The 22,833-nt window shown below is 45.9% G+C and overlaps 1 protein-coding gene and 1 long non-coding RNA gene across 2 annotated transcripts in view; both read right to left on the bottom strand.

Moving 5' to 3' along the window:
- Positions 1–12,521: 12,521 nt before the first annotated feature.
- The window catches only part of RAB38 (RAB38, member RAS oncogene family), a 32,724-nt gene continuing 22,412 nt past the window's right edge, over positions 12,522–22,833 (bottom strand). Inside the window, exon 3 of the mRNA XM_083737451.1 lies at positions 12,522–13,499. Coding sequence (XP_083593577.1) covers positions 13,347–13,499 — 153 coding nt within the window. The 3' untranslated portion in view covers positions 12,522–13,346. The remainder of the gene's footprint in view (positions 13,500–22,833) is intronic.
- On the bottom strand, positions 17,262–20,874 carry LOC310843906. The gene is made up of 3 exons (XR_014563766.1): positions 20,420–20,874; positions 17,944–18,288; positions 17,262–17,697 (listed from the first exon to the last, which is right to left on the bottom strand). It is a non-coding gene; the product is annotated as an uncharacterized lncRNA (long non-coding RNA).

The raw sequence follows: 22,833 nt of genomic DNA, 5'->3' as shown, positions 1-22,833 counted from the left end.
AGCTGTATGCTGGCTCCCTTGGCCAATAAGCAAGATGAGCGCCGCAACCCCAGAGTCGGCCACGACTGGACCTAATGGTCAGGGGTCCCTTTACCCTTATTATCTTTCTATGATCCTTGGTTGTGTGATGATGTCTTATATCTTCTTTAAGCATGCAGGAGATTCCTCGTTTAACAGGGGAGGCTAGTCCATTAGGGCAAATGAGGCATTGCCCCTCCAATTTTGGCCTTGATTTCCTCTGTGCCTTCCAGACTTCTTACTTACAACCAGTGTTTGAAATTAGCCAGGCATATTTTGCACCTGACTTTCAACCACTTGTAATCAAGTGAAGATGCCTGGATGCCAGGATACCTGACATCTTCACCATATGGGTGAGGATTTTCACACACTAACACCCCATCCTGTGGAATTCTATCCGTTCTATTTTATCTGCAAAATCAGAATGGATTTCTGGAACCGAAATGCTTTTTATGGGAAGCCTGAGCAGGAGCAGTCACCATTCAGAAGAGGTGGGAATAGGCCAGGCATAGGCAAACTTGGCCCTCCAGATGTTTTGGGACTACAACTCCCACCATCCCTAGCTAACAGGACCAGTGGTCAGGGTTGATGGGAGTTGAAGTCCCAAAACATCTGGAGGGGCGAGTTTGCCTATGCCTGGAATAGGCCAGTTTCTATGTGGACTGTCCCTGGATCAAGTGACTTTTCTTCTTTAAGTTCTCAAAGCTCTTAACCCAGCTCAAGGTTGTCATCTGAACTGGCCAGATGTTTATAATAATAATAATAATAATAATAATAATAATAATAATAATAATAATAATTTATTATTTGTACCCCGCCCATCTGGCTGGGTTTCCCCAGCCACTCTGGGCGGCTTCCAACAGAGATGAAAAATACACTAAAATGTCACATATTAAAGACTTCCCTGAACAGGGCTGCCTTCAGATGTCTTCTGAATGTCAGGTAGTTGTTTATCGCTTTGACATCTGATGGGAGGGCATTCCACAGGGCCGGCGCCACTACCGAGAAGGCCCTCTGCCTGGTTCCCTGTAACTTGGCCTCTCGCAGTGAGGGAACCGCCAGAAGGCCCTCGGAGCTGGACCTCAGTGTCCGGGCAGAACGATGGGGGAGGAGACGGTCCTTCAGATATACTGGACCAAGGCCATTTAGGGCTTTAAAGGTCAGCACCAACACTTTGAATTGTGCTTGGAAACGTACTGGGAGCCAATGTAGGTCTTTCAAGACCGGTGTTATATGGTCTCGGCGGCCGCTCCCAGTCACCAGTCTAGCTGCCGCATTCTGGATTAGCTGTAGTTTCCGGGTCACCTTCAAAGGTAGCCCCACGTAGAGCGCATTGCAGTAGTCCAAGCGGGAGATAACCAGAGCATGTACCACTCTGGCGAGACAGTCTGCAGGCAGATAGGGTCTCAGCCTACGTACCAGATGGAGCTGGTAAACAGCTGCCCTGGATACAGATTTGACCTGTGCCTCCATGGACAGCTGTGTGTCCAAAATGACTCCCAGGCTGCGCACCTGGTCCTTCAGGGGCACAGTTACCCCATTCAGGACCAGGGAATCCTCCGCACCTGCCCGCCTCCTGTCCCCCAAAAACAGTACTTCTGTCTTGTCAGGATTCAACCTCAATCTGTTAGCCGCCATCCATCCTCCAACCGCTTCCAGACACTCACACAGGACCTTCACCGCCTTCACTGGTTCTGATTTAAAAGAGAGGTAGAGCTGGGTATCATCTGCATACTGATGAACACCCAGCCCAAACCTCCTGATGATCCCTCCCAGCGGCTGCATGTAGATGTTGAAAAGCATGGGGGAGAGGACAGAACCCTGAGGCACCCCACAAGTGAGAGCCCAGGGGTCTGAACACTCATCCCCCCCACCACTTTCTGAACACGGCCCAGGAGGAAGGAGCGGAACCACTGTATGACAGTGCCCCCAGCTCCCAGCCCCTCAAGACGGTCCAGAAGGATGTCATGGTCGATGGTATCAAACGCCGCTGAGAGATCCAGCAGAACTAGGAAACAGCTCTCACCTTTGTCCCTAGCCCGCCGGAGATCATCAACCAGTGCGACCAAGGCAGTTTCAGTCCCATGATGAGGCCTGAATCCCGACTGGAAGGGATCCAAATGGTCCGCTTCTTCCAGGTGTGCCTGGAGTTGTTCAGCAACCACTCGCTCAATCACCTTGCCCAAGAATGGAAGGTTTGAGACTGGGCGGTAATTGGCCATCGTGGCCGCATCTAAAGATGGTTTTTTAAGAAGCGGTTTAATAACCGCCTCTTTCAGCGGGTCTGGGAAGGCTCCCTCACGGAGGGAAGCATTCACCACCCCACGAAGCCCATCGCCCAGTTCTTCCCGGCTAGCTTTTATAAGCCAGGATGGGCAAGGATCCAGGAGACAGGTGGTTGGCTTCACTCGTCCAAGCAGCCTGTCCACATCCTCGGAGGTAACAGATTGGAATTGATCCCACACAACTTGACCAGACAGGACTCTAGCACTCTCCTGCCCCGGCCCTGCTCCCACGGTGGAGTCTACTTCTTCCCGAATCTGAGCGATTTTATCTGCAAAAAAATTTGCAAAATCATTGCAGGAGAACATGTGGCCCGTACTGGGCCCCGATGTTACAGGTGGTTCCACTAAATTGTGAACCACCTGAAAGAGTCTCCTGCTGCTGTTTTCTGTCGATGCAATAGAGGCGGTGAAGAAAGTCTTCTTCGCCGTCGCTATTGCCACTTGGTAGGCTCGACGTTGAGCTCTAACCTGTGTCCGGTCAGATTCAGAATGAGTTATCCGCCACCGGCGCTCTAGCCGTCTCAACGATTGTTTCATTGCCCTCAGATCCGTGGAAAACCACGGGGCTCTCCGGGCTCCATGCAATCGGAGAGGGCGCTTCGGAGCCAAACAGTCAATAGCCCTAGTTAACTCCACATTCCAGCGGGCCACCAGGGAATCGGCTGAAAGGCCATCAACATGGGATAAAGCATCCCCTACCACTCTCTGGAAACCATTTGGATCCATTAAGTGGCGGGGGCAGACCATCCGAATCGGTCCCACCTCCCTGCAGAGGGGATGGGTCGCAGAGAAGTCCAGTTGCACCAGGAAGTGGTCTGACCATGGCACTTCTTTCGTTTCACTTTTACTTAGTGTCAGATCACCAACATCCGTAGAGGTAAACACCAGGTCCAAGGCATGTCCGCGGCTATGGGTTGGGCCAGACTTATTCAGGGACAGCCCCATGGAGGCCATGCTTTCCACGAAGTCCCGAGCGGCCCCTTGTAAGGTCGTGTCGGCATGGATGTTAAAATCCCCTAGGACAACCAAGCTAGGTGTCTCCAGGAGAACATCCGCCACGACCTGAAGCAGCTCGGGCAGGGAATCCTTAGTGCAGCGGGGAGGTCGGTACACCAAAAGGAATCCTGTACTGCCCCTATTGCCCAACTTCCAGAACATGCACTCAGAAAACTGGGTCTTCCCAATAGGACGCCTGGTGCAAACTAATGACTTCCTAAAAATCACTGCAACCCCCCCTCCCCGCCCACATGACCTGGGTTGCTGTGCGTAAGAGAAACCTGGTGGACAAGCAGCGGCAAGGACAGGCCCATCTGCTTCATCCAACCAAGTCTCTGTTACACATGCCAGGTCAAGTCCTCCATCCATGATCAAGTCATGGATGGCAGTGGTCTTATGAATCATTGATCTGGCATTGCACAGCAACACTTTCAGGTCATGTGGGTATCCCTTGCTGATTCTAGTATTCATCCGGTCAGGACCAGACCCGGAGGCAGGGATAGTCCTCAGACAACGACTAAACCTGCCTCCTCTGTAATGATGGAAAATCAGTGGATGGCAACACTGGAAAAATCCTGTTGGCTCGCTAGCTGCTGGTGGAATCCAGTTCCTATTAGTCCCAGCCAGCATGGCGGATGGTCAGGGATGATGGGAGTTGTAGTCCAATAATATCTGGAGGATCACAGATCCCTTACAATTAATTAGTAATCAGTGGGAATTTATCTTCCCAGTGATTCTGGCCACTGCAGCTTACAGAACTATTAGAGGAAATAATTACCGTTCATTATCCTAGTAGTACTTGCTGCCAGGCAAGTTAAACTGATGTATCACCTAAGCAGCCCTGGAGATGAAGGAGGGATAAAGTAGATTACTGGCATATGGTGGGGATTGTTCTAAAATCAAGAGCTTTTGATAAATGTTTTTGGGCATGTAAAATGTGTGCGGCTTGATGGAAGTTCCCTCTGCAACCAGAGTCAATTCTGTTAGTTGTTAGGATAAATGAATGAACTCGTAGATAGATTTAATATTCCGTTAATTGGTAATATGTCACACTAGTGGGGTGCCGATACTGGTTGCTGCTAAGTGGAAATCTTTTGACAGTCGAGCTACAGCTAGAATGGCTTCGTAATTTCTGGCATGTAGTTAAATTAGAATTTTTGTTGTTGTTTGCTTAAAAAAAGGTTTGGCCCAAGGAGTGTGTATGTTTTCACCTGCAACGCCCCAGAACACCACACCCTCCAACATTTCTCGGATGAAAATAGGGGCGACCTACCAAACCCTCCAACATTTTTTCCCATGAAGGTAAGATCGTCCTAAGGAAAAGTGGGACATTCCAGGATCAAATCAGAAACTGGGACAGCTTCTATAAATCCGGGGCTGTTCCTGGAAAATAGAGACACTAGGAAGGTCTGTGAACACCTATTTATTATTATTAATATCTGGAGAAAAGCAGATTCTTCTTCTTCTTCTTCTTCTTCTTCTTCTTCTTCTTCTTCTTCTTCTTCTTCTTCTTCTTCTTCTTCTTCTTCTGGGACCCCAAGGGTCATCTAGTCCAACTCCCCGCAAAGCAGAAATCACAGCTAAAGAATTCTTCATGGACTGTCATCCAGCCTCTGTTGAAAATATGCAATGAAGGAACGTCCATCACTTTTGAGGCAGTCTGTTCCTCTGTTAAACAGCTCTTACTGTCAGAAAGTTCTTCCTAATGTTTAGCCAGAGTCTTTCATGTGACAGCCCTTGAGATATTTGAAGATGGCTATCATCCCTCCTCTCTGTCTCCTTTTCTCCAGGCTAAACATACTCAACTCCCTCAAGCGTTCTTCATAAGATCTCCCCAAAAGGTAAGTTTTCAGTAAGTGTCTAATACACTCTTTCTCTGGCTAAACCAGAATTTGCCAGTGACTCAGTCCTTCGCTTGTGTATGTGGGTGATAGTTTTTGCTGCATCAACATTGTGGGGAGTGTTCAGGGTGGCAGGAGAAGATATATTGTTTATTAATACCCTTCCTAACTTGCGTTAGCAATTTCCTTTATGTATCAGAGTTCCATTCCCCTTTCTTACATGCACAGCAGATAGCTGGTTGCAGGCTCGTGTAAGCCTCTCACTATTATACAATTCAGTCTGTCTCAGATTGAATTGTATATTCCTGGTAAATTCCCTTTAATCCCTCTTAAAAGAATAAAGACACGACAATCTTATTCAAAGTCAATAAAAGAAGTTTACTCACATCAGTTCACAGTTGGATTCCTGAAGGCAAACTTAGTTACAGATATGTTCCCCCATATGGGGGAATGATCCCAGTGCTTCTGCTACCTAGGAGCTAGTAGAGCAGTCCTAGCTAAAAAAGCTGGTCAAATGAAGAAGGAAGTCAAAAAGAGGTAGGTGCGCTGCGTGACACGTCCTTTTGTTACCTGGACAGGTTAGGTCACGCCCACCTTTAGTCACATGCAGAGAAAGGATGCTGCAGCCAGGAGGAAGAGGAAGTTTTGAGTGGCTGGACCAAACATTCCCCCACATGTCTTCTCTATCATTACAAGGGATGTTGTACTTGACTGCCTCCCATGGATCACATCCCACAAACATGAACATGGGAAGACTCAAACTCATAATAGCACATATATAGAGTAGATATCTAAGATATGACATAAGAATACGGAAGAATAGCGGAGACTTTCCCAGCCACGTTCATACATCACAGCAGCAATTCAATCTTCGTTTGGAAAGTTCACGATCGTGCTGCAAAAAGCCTTAATTCTGAATTACGGAGCATTCATTCAAGGATCTCCAAATGATCTCGCAACACAAAGGCTGCTAACTAACTACCCAGGTGCTTTTTGTGCATTCCTCACTTCCAATTAGCGATCACTTAAGCTGTATGAAAACCGGCAAGGCTGTTAAAGTGAGGAAAGCAAGCAAGGAAGCAAGAAAACCACACACAACAGCTGGATCCGAGCAGTGCTACAATCTATCACAGTGAAAGAAAGATAAAACAACATCTCGAAAGCTTCCAATTTCTACATGTCTCCAAGGGGGATTCAAATTACAGCTGTTTGCAGCAATCTTATTTTGTATGGCAAAACAAGGAACTTACCTTGCATGGTCTTACGGTGATGCAACCTAATGCAGTCTACCTGTCTAGGCAGCCTTGCTCCTGGTCTTGCAATGCTTTGGGATGCTACTGCTGAGAAAAGACTTGAAGGTGGAGGAAGTTCAGATTTGGGGCATAGGAAGCGACCTCATAGCAAACCAGGTCACTGATCCATCCATCTCAGTTTTGTCTACACCAAGGAAGAAGAACCTGTGGCCTTCACACAACACATTGTTAAACTGTGGAACTCACTTCCATAGGAAGGGGTGATGGCCACCAACCAGGATAACAATAACAATAACAATAACAGTAATAGTAATAATAATAATAATAATTTATTAATACCCCACCCATCTGGCTGAGTTTCCCCAGCCACTCTGGGTGGCTCCCAATTGAGTGTTAAAAACAATAAAGCATTAAATATTAAAAACGTTCCTAAACAGGGCTGCCTTCAGATGTCTTTTAAAGATAAGATAGCTGCTTATTTCCTTGACATCCGAAGGGAGGGTGTTCCACAGGGCAGCCACTACCAAGAAGGCCCTCTGTCTGGTTCCCTGTAATCTCACTTCTTGCAATAAGGGAATCTCCAGAAGGCCCTCAGAAGTGGACCTCAGTGTCCGGGCTGAATGATGGGGGTGGAGATGCTCCTTCAGGTATACAGGACTGAGGCCGTTTAGGGCTGTAAAGGTCAGCACCAGCATCAATTCAGTGCTTGGAAACGTACTGTGAACCAATGCAGATCTCTTAGGACCGGTGTTATGTGGTCCCAGCGGCCACTCCCAATCACCAGTCTAGCTGCCGCATTCTGGATTAATTGCAGTTTCTGGGTCACCTTCAAAGGTAGCCCCACGTAGAGCGCATTGCAGTAGTCCAAGCTCTAAAAGAGGATTCGACAAATTCATGGAGGAGAGAGGGCTATCAATGGCTGCTAGCTTCAATGGCTAGGCTCTGCCTCCATGCTCGGTGGCAACAATGCTTCTGAACACTGATTCCTGGAAGCCACAGGAGGAAAGAGTGCTCTTGTGTTTGAATCTTGCTTGCTGGTTTCCCTGCAGGCATCTGGCTGGACACTGTGAGAAGAGGGTGTTGGACTAGATGGGCCATTGGCTTGATCCCGCAGGCTCTTATGTTATTTCTAAATTCTCTTGGACTTCCAACTCCCGCCAGCCCCAGGGTTCACGGCCACAAATGACTGTGTTCCACCTCCACTGTCAGAGACAATGTCTCTGAATTCCAGTTGCTGTGAATCACTTGCTCCTACATTCCTGAGCCCGTTGAGTTAAGTTGGAAGCATTGGGTTGTAGGCCACTGAATTTTACTTCACCCTTTGAAATGAATGGACCTAAGTATGTCATGTGCACAACTGCAATACCTACCTGGACCCTGAGTTCATCATCTGAGACCCTTCTTCTTGTACCTCTTCCACAAGAGGTCTGGGGGGTGGCAACACGAGAACAGGCCTTTTCTGCAGGGGCTCCCCATTTGTGGAATGCTTTCCCCAGGGAGCCTCACCTGGTACCTTCATTCTACACCTTTAGGTACCAGGTGAAGACACTCATTTTCAACCAGGCCTTTAGTTGATTGACATCTGCTGCTCTTTTAAATGTGTTGTGGGAGAGTGGATTATTGGTTGCTTGTTGCTATTATTTTTACTACGTATCCTGTGGTTTTTATATCGTAATTTTATGTTGTGAAGCACATCAAGATCTGTGGATGAAGGGCAGTATGCACATCATCATCATCATCATCATCATCATCGATCGACTCTGCTTGTGACAAATGTTGGAAGTTTAGCTCTGTTTAGTGATCAATTGCGGATTTCTACATATATGAACACCAGGACATGGGAGGCGCTGTGGGCTAAACCACAGAGCCTAGGGCTTGCCGATCAGAAGGTCAGCAGTTCGAATCCCCACAATGGGGTGAGCTCCCGTTGCTCAGTCCCTGCTCCTGCCAACCTAGCAGTTTGAAAGCACGTCAAAGTGCAAGTAGATAAACAGGTACTGCTCTGGCGGGAAGGTAAACAGAGTTTCCGTGCGCTGCTCTGGTTCACCAGAAGCGACTTAGTCATGCTGGCCACATGACCCGGAAGCTGTACACTGGCTCCCTTGGCCAATAAAGCGAGATGAGCGCTGCAACCCCTGAGTCAGCCGCGACTGGACCTAATGGTCAGGGGTCGCCTTTACCTTTACCTTACATATATAAATACACTGCTAAAGGCACAAGAGAATGTGTTCCCCCCTTCTTGGCCTATTGGTAACCTTACTTGCATGCCATGTCAAAATCTCCAAGATTTTGTTCTTAATAATTTTCTTTTCCAGCAAGCTATGAGTGGGGACATACATAGGAAACTATGTATGGAATCAGAAAACTGGTCAGCCTAGCTCAGCATTGTCTGTCTGACCATGGCAGTGTCTTTCCAGGGTTCCAGCAGGAGCCCCTTCTGCCCGAATCATGGATTATTTTTCTAATAACATGCAAATCGGATTGCCAACAAGGGGGGGGACCCTAAACTCCAGCTATCCTTTTATATCAGGGACAGTCACCTTTTATGATAAACCTTTGTTCCTTTTTTCGGGTGGGGGTCTTGGTGAAGAGAGGATGCCTTGTTAAAATATTATCCATGCACATTGCTAGAGTTACCTGTGGGATGTAATCCATTGGGACAGTCAAATGACACATTCCTTATTTTCCTAGAGTGGGCACAGGCAGGGGGATGCTTCTCCAGTCAGTGTAACTTCTTGTTCTACTGGTCTGAAGCGCCCTCCCCCTGCATGTGACCTGGGAGATGGGCGTGGCCCTGGCTGACTCCATAAAAGAGGCGAGATGCAGCCATTTTCTCTCTCTTGCTCTCCATCTCTTGCTTGCTGCTCGCTTGCTGCCACGCTGGTCTCCTGCAGCCATTTTGTTCTCTTAATGTAATTTGGCTGTCTGCTGGCTCTCAGCCAGCAGCACAGGAGCTCAATCTCCACGTGAGATGAACTCACAGATTGTTATTTAAATACTAAGTAAAGCCTGCCTTTCAGGGATCAAATCGTGAACTGAAATGTGAGTAAACTTCTTGTTACTTTTAAGGAAAGACTTGTGTCTTTATTCTTTTAAGAGGGATGAAAGGGGACACCAGGAATAATCCACCAAGGCAAGCCAGATTGGATTACTTAACAAAAGAGATTCAAGTGAATCTGGAAACCAGCTTCCTGCTATATTAAGGGGAATGGGGATGCGGGTGGCGCTGTGGGTAAAACCTCAGTGCCTAGGACTTCTGATCGTATGGTCGGCGGTTCGAATCCCTGCGGCGGGGTGAGCTCCCATCCTTCGGTCCCAGCTCCTGCCTACCTAGCAGTTCGAAAGCACCCCTAAGTGCAAATAGATAAATAGGTACCGCTTTATAGCGGGAAGGTAAACGGCGTTTCCGTGTGCTGTGCTGGTGCTGGCTCGCCAGAGCAGCTTCGTCACGCTGGCCATGTGACCCGGAAGTGTCTTCGGACAGCGCTGGCTCCCGGCCTCTTAAGTGAGATGAGCGCACAACCCTAGAGCCGGACACGACTGGCCTGTACGGGCAGGGGTACCTTTACCTTTACCTATATTAAGGGGAAACTGCTCTGCTACATGACTCACTAGCGTGAGTGAAGGAAGGATAATACTTATTCAATATATCCTTTCCTACGATCCTTAACATTCCCACAATACCCTTCTTCAGGATAGAGCTCTCTCCCCAGGGTCTATAGGTCCATTTCGGAGTGAAGGGTTCAAGCAGAGGGGTTTTGTGAGTGCAAATCTCACACTTCCCTCTTTTAATCAAAGAAACATTGGGAAGATGGATATAAACACCTGTGGCCCACCCCAATATTGTCGGACTCAAATTCCCTGCAACCCCAGCCAGCATGTTCAATGGTCAGGAGGGACACAGAGTCTCTGTTCTCGCTATACACACATTTCTTGGGCTTTGCAAACAAAAAGCACCACAATCGGGGGGTGGATTCTTTATTTCTTTGGAACAAAAAGTTTTCCCTCTGTAGAAAGTGTAGCGTTTCATTTCAAGAACTGCATCTTAAGGCATGTGATCACGTTCCAGTAGCAGTACAGCTCTTCTGTTGAAATCTCACTCTTGGTCTTAAGATGTGTAGCACATTTTAAGGGGTGGGAATAAAACACCTGGATTTCTGCATGCCCTTGTTGAGGTAGCCAAGTGCGATCATCCCTGGTTGACATTAAGGCTCCCTGTGTGCAGATGGACTCCAACTCCCATCAGTCTCAGCCAACATTATATCCCGATCAGGGATATTATGGGAATTGGAGTCAAACCACATAAGGTGCCTTGTCCCTGCTATACACTTTCCTGGGAATAATTCCCATTAAACTCAATGGGGCTTACTTCCAAGTAGCCATTTATATAGATCTGTGGTGCCTGTGACTAGTTTGCAGCGTATGTGTCTACTCAGAAGTTCTCATTGAGTCCAATGACACTTACTTTCAGGAAGGTAGTGACAGCTGAAGGCTATGTCACAGGTGCCATGAGAATCCTGAAGGATGAAAAGTCAGCCGAGATGTACTACATTAAGGCTGCAATTGTAAATGAAATTTATCCAGGCAACAGTTCACCAACTGAGCTATCCAGCTGATAGGCACCCTGGCTTGGGAGCAAATTCTGCTAAAATCAGCGGGGCTGAAATTCCAAAGAAACAAAACCAGAGGATGCTAAGAATTGGAGAGTGCTTTATAGGTCGTTTAGTCCATGGAAAAGGACCTGTGACCCTCTAAATCAGGGGGCAGCGAATCTGTAGCTCTCCAGCTGTTGTTGAACTACAACTCTCCTCATCCTTGACCATTGGTTATGCTGGCTTTGTGTTGGGAGTTGTAGTTTGGCAACATTTGGAGGGGCACAGATTCCCTACACCTGCTCTAGATATTCTTGGGACCCCCAAGTCCCATCAGCCCCAATGGTCAGAGCTAATGGATACACAAGCCAGCCACATCTGGAGAGCTATAGGTTCCCTAAAGCCGGGCCCGTCTATCTGGCTTTGGGCTACATACAAGCAAGGAGACGGTAGAACTCACAATCCTCTAATTTTTGTGCAGAAGGTGTAGCTTTTCACACCATTGTGTTATAAGTTTCAGTCACCTGTGAGCAAGCACGGGCATGCCATACTATTAATCTCTGCAACAGCTGTGAAAGGCTCAATGCGAGTTTGCAAAATTTCTTTTCAGATTCGGGGAGGCGACAAATGACCTCATTTTGTTGGAGGAGTGGCACTCTTGTACAAGTGATCTGCCATCTTCCGATTTCTTTAGAAAGTCAGGACTTTTTCAGATTATTGAACCTACAGAGTTTGCCACTGTGTTGGATCCAGACTTTGTGATGCTCTGAGCAGATCCATTGAAATCAATGGGACTTAAGCCTAGGCAGTGGCATAGCAAGGTCAGGTGGTACCCGGTGCAAAAAGAATTCTTCTCTCCCCCCCCCCTGAAATCTAGTTGGACTCCAAAGAGACTGTGATCTACTCACAGTATAAAAAGACTGGTTGTGATCTACCCATTGTCATTGCCAGGAGCTGTTGAGCTTTTTTTTAGGGAAGGATTGGCCAAAGTTGTTGAACTTTTTTTAGGGGGGGCGTTTCCTCCACTGGTTTGCTGCCCTGCCTCCTTCCCACCCTCTCCCTGCCTGCCTGCATGCCTCCTCCAGCAGGATTGTCAAAGCGAAGGGGAAAGGGGAGAAGGATGCCTCCAAAGCACTGCAGCTACCGCTCTTCCCACGATGGCTCAGGGTAGGCAGGAGTTGTGGATGGCCGTGGCGCTAAATGTCACCCCCAGGAGATGACACCCAGGGCGCTCCACCCCCAACGCACTCACCTTGCTCCGCCCCTAAGTCTAGGAATTACTAGAGTTGTGAAGCCAACTCTAGGGGTTTCCCCTCACTTGATAGATTACCAATATGCATGAGTGCATATAAATTCATGGAGAGCAAAGCTCCTAGTGGCTGCTAGTTATGTTGTCCATAATCCTGGAGGTGCCACCATATCTCTAGGTGCCAGTCATGGGGAATAGTAGCAAGAGAAGGACAAGCGTCCTCATGTTCTGCTTGTGAGATTCCCTGAGTTATCTGGTTGGCCACTTGAAGAGACAAAAGGCTGGTGTCTGGTTTGATGCAAGAGAGATTGTACATTCCTAAGGTTTATTTTTGTGCCCAAAAGAAACCTGAAAGGGGGAAAGGGCACGAATGAAAAACTGCAGCATAAGACACACTTGGAATTAATTTTCGTCACTCTCTTGGTTAAACCAGGAGGCAGGCAGAAGTGGGTCGTGCAGCAGAGCCAACCCTCAGAACAGGAATGAAAACATCTGCTTGCCCCCAAGGCAGACTTCTGATTCCCAAATGACTCATCTAAGCAGTAGGAAATACTGCCAGAATCTAGAGCTCATGTCACTGGGCTGCAGAGCTGCAGAGCAAAATATATATATTCCACCCCCCGCCCACTAAAAATCCCTAGAAGAAATATTGCATTTAACCCCATCATATATTTTTTCAAAATAGCTGTGGATATTCAACTCTTTTTAAAAATAATTTTGCTTTCTGTGGGTATGCTTGTAACTGTGATGTATCCCCAGAAAGCAAATTTTAGAGTCTCCCTCAAGCAGGTATTCACAAAAGAAGCAATGAATGTAATATCTCAGCCTTCTTAAAGAGAGCACCTTGGCTGAGCAGTGATGATTCAGAGAAATAGCCCAGACTGTGAATATCAAACATTTGGGGGGGGGGACCCTACAAGGCAAACCATCCAAAGAATTTAAAGCAACAACTTTGATATATATATATTTTTCAACCGCATGTTTGGGAAGGATGCAGATTTCCTGATCTTGGTTTTGTGTTCTGGAGTAGCAAAGGCTGGGCTACGTGGAGACACTTTTCTCTCGTGAGTTATTAGCTCAGTTCCAGTGTCCACAAACAGCTCGGAAGTTACTTAGGACTTAAAGCAAGCTGAGCAGCTGACGAGCTTGGAGGAATTCAAGTGCGGTTTGACAACATCAGGTTCGACGGGCTGCACTGGGTCACTCTCACTAGCAATGATGTGTTTCACCAAGCACCTGGAAGCTTCGTCAATGTTTATGTTTTCCTGAAGGTGAAGGAAAAAAGAAGAAGCACAAGTTAGATCTTGGGTCTACCCAGTTCAGTATTGCCCACGCTGACTGGCAGCAGCTGGATATGATTTCAGGCAGGAGTCTTTTCCATCCCTTCCTGGAAATACCATCCAGGATTGAACCAGGAGCCTTCTGCCTGCAAGGCAGCTCATCTGCCACTGTATCCAAAGGCAACACAATGACCAAGTACAACAATGTGATGTCAATATGAACTCTTTATATATCGTATTTTTTTCCTCCTAAAAAGTAAGGGGAAATGTCTGTGTGCCTTATGGAGCGAATACGTGGTCCCTGGAGCCAAATTGCCCAGGGGCAAAAAGCAGATCATGCTCTTTTTTTTTAGAAAAGGGAAGGGGGTGTTGAAACAAAGCCACTGAGCAGCTGATCAGCAAGCGATCGGGAGGGAGATAAGGGACTCTAGCGATAAAGGAGGCTGCTGGGAGGGGGGAGGTAAAGACAGCGAACTTGCAAGGAGACAAGAAGATTAAAGCAATGAGAGAAATTAGAAGAAAAGGAGGAGCAAAAAACTGCTTCACCTAAGGAAAAGACACTAAGGCAAAAAAGAGGGAAGGGGGTGTTGAAACAAAGCCGCTGAGCAGCTGCTAAGCAGGGGATCAGGAGGGACATAAGGGACTCTAGAGATAAAGGAGGCTGCCTGGGAGGGGGGAGGTAAAAGCACATGGATCCTCAGGATTTTTGCATTGGGTCACCCCAAATTCTCCATCAGATCACATAGCATGTCCATGGCTACAGCCTGCACCAAAAAAACCACACATCTACTGTTTTGTGGGGCTGCAATGGTGCAAAAACATGGTTACAAAGCACCAATCCACATGGATCCTCAGGATTTTTGCATTGGGCTACCCCAAACTCACTGTCGAATCACATATCATGTCTGTGGCCACAGCATGAACCACAAAAATCATACATCCACTGTTTCGTTCAGAATAAGAATATTTTTTTTTCTTGTTTACATCCTCTAAAAACTAGGTGTGTCTTCTGGTCAGGTGCATCTTATGGAGCAAAAAATTACGGTAATCTATACAGAACATTGTACAATATGAAATATATGAAATATGCACTCTCTGCAAAACCAGATAAACAGAAATCTTCTAAATCTCTGAAAGTCACAAAATATGCGCTCTTGATGGATTCTCAAATAAGCATAAGTCTTATAGGTCTCTGAAAGTCTTTGTGGGTTCTGCCACTGAGCTACCCAGGAGGTTTGTCTGGATGCTCTTTGAGGGACCTTCCTATCACCTATTCTCTGCCAGTAGTATTGAGTGCGTATTGATGGATCCAGCTGAAAGTGCTGGCTTTAACAGTTAAGGCTTAAACAGTTTGGGACCTTGTTATTTTAAGGGCCACCACCTATTATTAAATTTCTATACCACCTTTCATCTGAAGACCACAGGGCAGTTAAAGATGTAAAAACACAAACATACATGCCATAATAATGAAAGCATTGACACTACACACATGCAAAGCTTTCCAAGCCTTCAATTGACCTCCAAGGTCCTGTCCTTTGGTAATCATCAGATGGATGTCTCGCTAGCCATCTCCCAGGAAGTGTGCAACTCCCCTTTATTGGTGATCCTCATCGGATTTTGTAGCTTTCACGCTGGGACTAATGTTTTTGCTGCTGCTGCTTTTGGTTGTTTTGACATTTATTGGCCTGTTTTTAATTCTGTTATATACCTGATGCATTGCTTGTCTGTCCTTGTGAAGGTTTAGCATGACAGGCAAGGTATAAATATCTGAAATGCAAACATACAAAAGGAGGAAAGTGGCACAGACTGGAGTCTGAATATAGCAAAGGCAGTTGAAGCGAACAAATGAACTCTGGGTTGGATTTCAGAATCCTGAACAGGCATCTCATACCCACCCAGTGACTGGGGGAAAATGGGACATCCCATTTTTTCATGCACAATCGCAGCAGCCATTTTGAATGTGCACTCTTGCTCTCACCCCAAGAAAAATGCTTATTTGGTGCTGTGATCTTGCACAGTGCCAAAAAAGTGCATTTTGGGGGTGTCATGCGAGATTGCACCCTTAAAAGTGTTTGGGGGGCAATATTATGGTGTGGGTCATGTGACTCACCCAGAAGTGCATCCCGGAAGATACACATCTCAGTTTTTTATCTCAAAGGGTTGGACAGTATGGGCTCTGCTTTCAGAATGGACCCATTAAATTCCTTATCACCAGAAAAGCTGGAGAAAACGTGGACACCCCTTTCTAAATGTGCCCAATCCAAGTTGGGGCTGCTCAGTGAATAGAAGCAAATCTCCCACCCATCTAAGATAGCTCAGTCAGTGGAGCATGAGACTCTTCGGTTGTGGGTTCAAGCTCCACATTGGGCAAATGTTTACTGCACCTCAGAAGGTTGGACTAGATGACCCTTGGAGTCCCTTCCAACTCTACAATTCTATGAGTCTATAATACTTATTCCAGGGTAATTAATTGCATGGCTGCATTCAGAGATGCTTGTGTGTGGTGGACCCAGCCAGATATTGGCTCTTGATCGCTTGCACCTCACTGTGAAATTTAACAGCTTACACAGTGACGAAGGATGGATAGCAGGCACCAACCTCAAAGGACTTGAGTCTATCATACAACATTCTGAACAGACCTGCAAATTCCTTTGGTTGACCATAAGTGACTGTCGAGGTGTCATGGAATGCTTTGAGCTGAAGGCATCTTGAGCAACTGATATTTCCTCCACTCTCTGAAAACTGGGTGGAGGAACCTTAAACAGGAACCTGGTGTAAGATTCCTCAGCCTCATTTCAGAAGACGCCCCTCACCCCGGTCACAACAGCACCATACAACACAGTCAACCCTATTCAGAAGCCCACACTTAAGAACCTAGGAACAACCCAGGTAGGTTAGACCAAAGCCCCATCTAGCCTAGTATCCTTTTCTCACAGCAGCTAAGCAGATGGAAAGCTCACACATTCTTTGGCGGACCATGGGAAAGTAATATGACCCATAAACAGAAAACTGAACACAATCCAATTAGACTGGAACCTCAGTTTTCGAGCGAAGCCGATTGATTCAGAACCCGGATGCTGAAAACCCGAAAGTGAACGCTTCCATTTTCGAACATGCCTGGGAAGTCGAACGGCACGTTTCTCCATCGAAATTGCCGGCCTCCCATTGAGCCTCGGTTGTCGAATGTTCCAGATGTTGAACGGTCTTCCAGAATGGATTACGTTCAACAGCTGAGGTTCCATTGTACCATATCAATTTATCATGCATTTTTGAAAACAGAATACAAATTCAATCGTTCTGGCCAGACACTGAGGTCCAGTGCCGAGGGCCTTCTGGCGGTTCCCTCACTGCAAGAAGCCAAGTTACAGGGAACCAGGCAGAGGGCCTTCTCGGTAGTGGCACCCGCCCTGTGGAACCCCCTCCCATCACATGTCAAAGAGATAAACAACTACCTGACATTTAGAAAACATCTGAAGGCAGCCCTGTTTAGGGAAGCTTTTAATGTTTAATAGGTCATTGTATTTTAGTGTTTTGTTGGAAGCCGCCCAGAGTGGCTGAGGGAACCCAGCCAGATGGGTGGGGTATAAATAAATTATTATTATTATTATTATTATTATTATTATTATTATTATTATGCAGAAAAACATAGTACTAGAATAGTTTCAATGGTACATGTCCCACCCATGGCACATTTAGGCACACAATTTTGGGATTTCTGTTCTGTTACTAGGACACACACCACAATGCTCAAAACTTCCAGGTTTATCGTTATTGAGCATGGTAACATTAACCTGAAGAGAAAACATGACACTTTACTGAATAGGCCTTCAAGCAATTTCAGGCTGCAGTTCAGAATTCGTCACCAGTATAATTTTTGCATTTTTCATACAGCTGTAAAGCAAACACACAACATTAATGCCTAGAGCTTTCATTTCTAATACCTGAAATAAATCCTGTTACATCTGGGTGCCTTGCTTTCTTTGCTGACATAATGTGCCTTTATTAGTTTTAGTTTCCATGGGCTGCTTCCCACTTCCAAATGAAATGGTTTATGACTGGCCATGTAAATCTCTTAAGATTGATGATTCTTATGGTCTAGGGATGTTAAGCTGTGTCTAGAATTTACACAGTCAAGCAGTTTATGGTAAGGTGGAATTGTGTGTCTTTTGAAACCCAGGGGAAACTATATACAGTCATACCTCATGTTACATTTGCTTCAGGTTGCGCATTTTCAGGTTGGTCCCGCGGCGACCCGGAAGTAACGGAACAGGTTACTTCCAGATTTCGCCGCTTGCGCATGCACAGATGTGCAAAATGACATCACGTGCATGCGCAGAAGCGGCGAATTGCGACCCGCGCAGACATGGGTTGCGTTCTTTTCAAGTTGCGAACATCTACTGGAATGGATCCCGTTCGCAACCAGAGGTACCACTGTACTGGAAGTGCAACAGCAGAGATCATTCAGTTTGTTACTTAAGGGTTAATTCAATAAAGGGTTAATTCATTAAATAAACTGTGTTGGGTGACACTGGTGAATGCTGAATGCTCTCCCCCTCACAAAAAAAAACCTGGCACCTTACCTGGTACCTACACAGTTAATATTTTTGGTTAAGGATGCTCCTGCCGATTTAAAAACCTTCCTGCCTCAAATGGATCATTTTCATCACCCTCATTTTCATTAAGATTCATGCTGTAACTTGAGTTTTATTGCATTCTGTAATGCTGATTGTTTTATCGATTGCTGCTGTGTCAGCTGCCCTTGGAAGCGTTCTGTCTGAAGGGTTTGGATGCAAATGGAGAGAACAAATAAACGCTTTTAATTCCCACCCTCCGTTAACAGAGATTGCCCCAGGTCCTTGCCTTCTGTTCAACAGGCACCAAGGAAGCGGAGGGAGGGGGACTTTGCAGAGATTCGTCCCCCCAGCCTTGGGTGTGTTCTGTCAAAGGCCAGTTCAGAAGGCCAGCAACCTAATCACTTAATCAAAGCGACTATTTACATTTGCAGTCCTGCCCTTGGTAGCTCCAGCTACTGACATCTATACAATGGAAAAGCAGAGGGTGAGGAATAATCCCCCCCCCCCCCCGTCAAGGACAGACTCTCCTGGAGGAAGGTAAATCTGTCAGGTTGCACATGAGCAGAGTTAAAGCCAGCAGTGGGTTTTCCCCATTTTCTCTGCCACCCACTTTAAATTATGCTAAGGCCTTTATGTAGCCCAGATGCAGAGCAATGCAAACTGTAGGGAATTGTTGGGGTTCATTGGGAGCTTATCTGGGATTCCTCCAGCAGAAGAGAAATATGATTGGACTGCTTTTATTGGGGGGGGGGGGGAGGTTTCTGGAAATGGGGAAGGGAAAGAAATTCAATTCAGTTTGCATTTAAAGGAGAACCTACATAATTTCCACTCTCCAAAACAATGCACAGACTGAAACACAGGCATCTTTCAAAATTCGTACTTCCCCGAATTTTGCATTTGTAGAAAAATGCACATTTTTTTGTGTGCATAAAAATGCATGTATAGATATAACCTTGTAGTAGGGGAAACTGCTTTGGGGAAAAAACTGTGAAGATTAGGAGAAATTCACACTAAACTGATGATCAATTTTCATAAGAACTTAAAAAATTGCAAATTGATGAGGAAATCTGAGGGAACTGAATTTAAGATTGGGGGAAACCAGATCAGAAACCAGGAAGATCAAGTATTTCTAAAAGACTGGAATAATTTTTTAATAGTATTTAAAAGATCACTGTAAACAGTTAAAATCATTGGCAGGGATACAATGACACTTGTAATGTGAAATGAACTTTGGAAACTATGAATATATAACAGATAGATAAAGTTAAAAGATGCAAAAAAAGTAAAAAAAATTCTTTGGAAATGGAAACCATGGAGGGAGGGGAGGAGGTCCAAAGGTTCGAAAGAACTTTTTTATTTTAATGTTTTGAAATGGTTAAAGTTAAAATGTATAAATTTATGTAAAACCAATAAAAAATTATATATATATAAAAATTAAGATAGGGAAAAAATGAGAAAATTTGAGAAACTAACATTGACATCCCTATCCAGCGATGCTGAAGAAGGGGCTTTCTGAGCTAGGAAAATGAAAAGAATCTTTAGTTCAGAACAACTGCGACTCATTAACAGCTTGTATCCTGTTGCAATGAGAAGAACAGAGATGTTTCTCAATCTGGACCTCTGGATTCTGAAACGAGGCGAAGGGTAGATAAACGGTTGCCATGGTCACCAGGCCTTGGCCTAGCAGGGTCATAACAGACAGTGCCAGATTTATGTATAAGCTAAACAAACTATAGCTTAGGGCCCCACTCTCTTGGGGGCCACCCAAAAATTAAAGGAAAAAACCCCCTGGATGTACATTTCCAAAATATAAGATAAAAATTAATTAAAATAAAACCTACATACAGCAACAGTGTTTTGTGTTGTGTAGGCTCCTATGATGTAAATAATGGGCCCCGCCTGCTAGCCTGCTCCCTAAAATATCACTGGTGTGCTCATTTCTATATCAAATACTTTGATAAAATGCATATTTTGTTATGTGCAAATGGCTTTAGATACCTATTAGGTCCATAAATTAACATATAGCATATATTCAACACAAAAAACAGCGACAATTTGTTGTTGACAAAGGACAGCTGGACATCTAAAGGGCCCCATTACCTTCAGTAGCTTAGGGTCTCATCAAACCTAAATCCAGCCCTGATAACAGACCATTGTCGGAAGAGGATATCTCCAATGGCTCTGGGTCCAGTGTAAGACTCCAGGAGCACACTGGCCAAAAAAAACAGAAGCTATCGTCAGCTGAGATGCATTCAGCTGGTTTTCTGCTAGTATATTTGCAATGAATTTTACAAAGTGTTTTCAGGCTCTGGTTATAGCTCTCTTGCCCACCGGTGCTCAGACCCTGTTTGAAGGCTTTCCATAGCCTTCTAGTTGGCCACTGGAAGAACAAACTGCTGGAGTAAATGGGACGTTGGTCTGAACCAGAAGACTCTTCTCATGTTCTCATGAAGCAGCTTCCACGTGTCACAACGGTAGCGAAGCAGAACTGCAAAGGAAGCCCATTACTTCCTGAGTACCGACCTAATACTTATCTCATCTCTATGCGGTAGTTCTGGCTATCTTATAACGGCTTCTTTAGAAAATGTCAGCAGAGCAAAGTGGAAATGCTCATGCAGGGGGAATATTGCAGTGTAGTGGCAAACATGCTGGATTTGGAGCGGGGAGACCAGGATTCAGGTCCATTTCCTTCTCAGAGATGAAGCTCAGTGTTTGCCCTCCAAAACCTCAGAGCTAAAAATAGGCATAGATCAGTCTATGTTCAGCTGTCTTGGACTACAATTCCTATCAACAATTCCCATAGATCAGTCTATGTTCAACTGTCTTGGACTACAATTCCCATCAACCCCAGCCGGCACTGGTAGGAGTTGTAGCCCCAAACAGCTTGGGATCATCAGGTTCACTAAGGCTGGCACAAATCTTGTGTACTTACAACACTTCTATTCTGCATCTCACATACACACCCCTGAAAATACTTCTTTGCCTGTTCATAGAATCATAGAATTGGAGAGTTGGAAGGGACCATGAGGCTTATCTAGTCCAATCCCCTTGCAATGCAGGAATCTTTTAACCAATGTGGATCTTGAACCCACAGCCCTGAGATTAAGCCGCATGCTCCTACTGAATCATAGAATCATAGAATCATGATTCTATGATAGAGGGTACCGTACACGCTGAGGGACACCCAGAACTTTACACCCAGAACTTTACAAACAGGTAAAGGTAAAGAGACCCCTGACCGTTAGGTTTAGTTGCAGACGACTCTGGGATTGTGGTGCTCATCTCGCTTTATTGGCCGAAGGAGCCGGCATACAGCTTCCGGGTCATGTGGCCAGCATGACTAAGCCACTTCTGGCGAACCAGAGCAGCGCACAGAAATGCCATTTACATTCCCACCGGAGCGGTACCTATTTATCTACTTGCACTTTGACGTGTTTTCGAACTGCTAGGTTGGCAGGAGCAGGGACCGAGCAACGGGAGCTCACCCCGTCACGGGGATTCAAACCGCTGACCTTCTGATCGGCAAGCCCTAGGCTCTGTGGTTTAGACACAGCGCCACCCGCGATATAAACAGACTCCTGCTTAAACCAATGGGATGCCCCCTCCCCGACTGCAGCCCCTACCACCTAAAGCTGATCCGGAGGGTCCCCAACTCTCAGAGCAGATTTAGGGTGTGGGGACTGCAGGGAGAAAGTGTTTGTTGAGTATTTGGGGCACACTTGCTTAGAAAACACACAGTAGATCAAGATCACTTCATGGTGTGCAATGCTCATAAATTTCCAATAAAACATTTTTAAATAAACGAAACAAAATGGCAGATTTCACCTATATATATTTTAAGTGGCTATTTTATCTTGCCAACATTCCTGTGTTCTTCTTTTTTAAAAATGGTTCCCATCCACCCCTGCCCTTAGGGATGGGGCAAGGTAGAAAACTAAGATAGTACCTGCATAATACCCAAATCTTTCTCTCTCACATACACACCTGTATATACGAGGGGCACCCACCCCTCCTCGTGTCACAACCCTGCCAGCCCTCCATCCTGCCCTTTACCCCTCATTCAGACTCACATATCCTCAACAGCTCCCTCAAGCAACCCACATCCTCGCAGTTTCTTCATCCCCCTCACATATCCTCAGGGTTCCCCTGAGTTCCGCCATCCCTGCATTTTCCAAACTTCTGCTGTTGTTCAAAACGGCCATTTTAAAACCTGCTCTTCCCTTTCGATGCCCTCCCACACCCCGATTTCATGCAAATCCAGGACTGTGATGCAGCACGGCATATCCTCCAGAGGGTGCTGCACTGTGACTGCCTTACATTTTTATTATATAGAAAGATAGCAACCTACAACCTCAAGGTGTACAGTGGAGCCTCGGGTTGTGGATGTAATCCGTGACTGAGGCACATCCACAACCCACAGCATTTTTTAGCGCTTCTGCGTATGCGAGATCGGCGAAACCCAGAAGTAACCCTTTCCGGTACTTCCGTGTTTCCCACGGTCCGCAACCTGAAAATGCAAAACCCGAAGTGTTTGTAACCTGACGAACCACTGTTTAGGAATCTGCCTTTTACATTGGTCCACCTAACTCAGCACTGTCTACACTGACAGACAGTGGCTCTCAAGGATCTTCAACAGGGAACCTCTGCCAGTCCCAGCTAGAGATTCTGTTAGGGATTGAACCATGGACCTTTTGTACACAAAGCCAATGAACTACCACTGATCTACAAGCCCTTTCATTTTGTTG

This window comes from Podarcis gaigeae, assembly GCF_964106915.1.
Source record: "Podarcis gaigeae genome assembly, chromosome: 4".
Lineage (NCBI taxonomy): Eukaryota > Metazoa > Chordata > Lepidosauria > Squamata > Lacertidae > Podarcis > Podarcis gaigeae.
The sequence above is the reverse complement of the archived record's forward strand: the minus strand, read 5'-3'. Positions and strand labels throughout refer to the sequence as shown.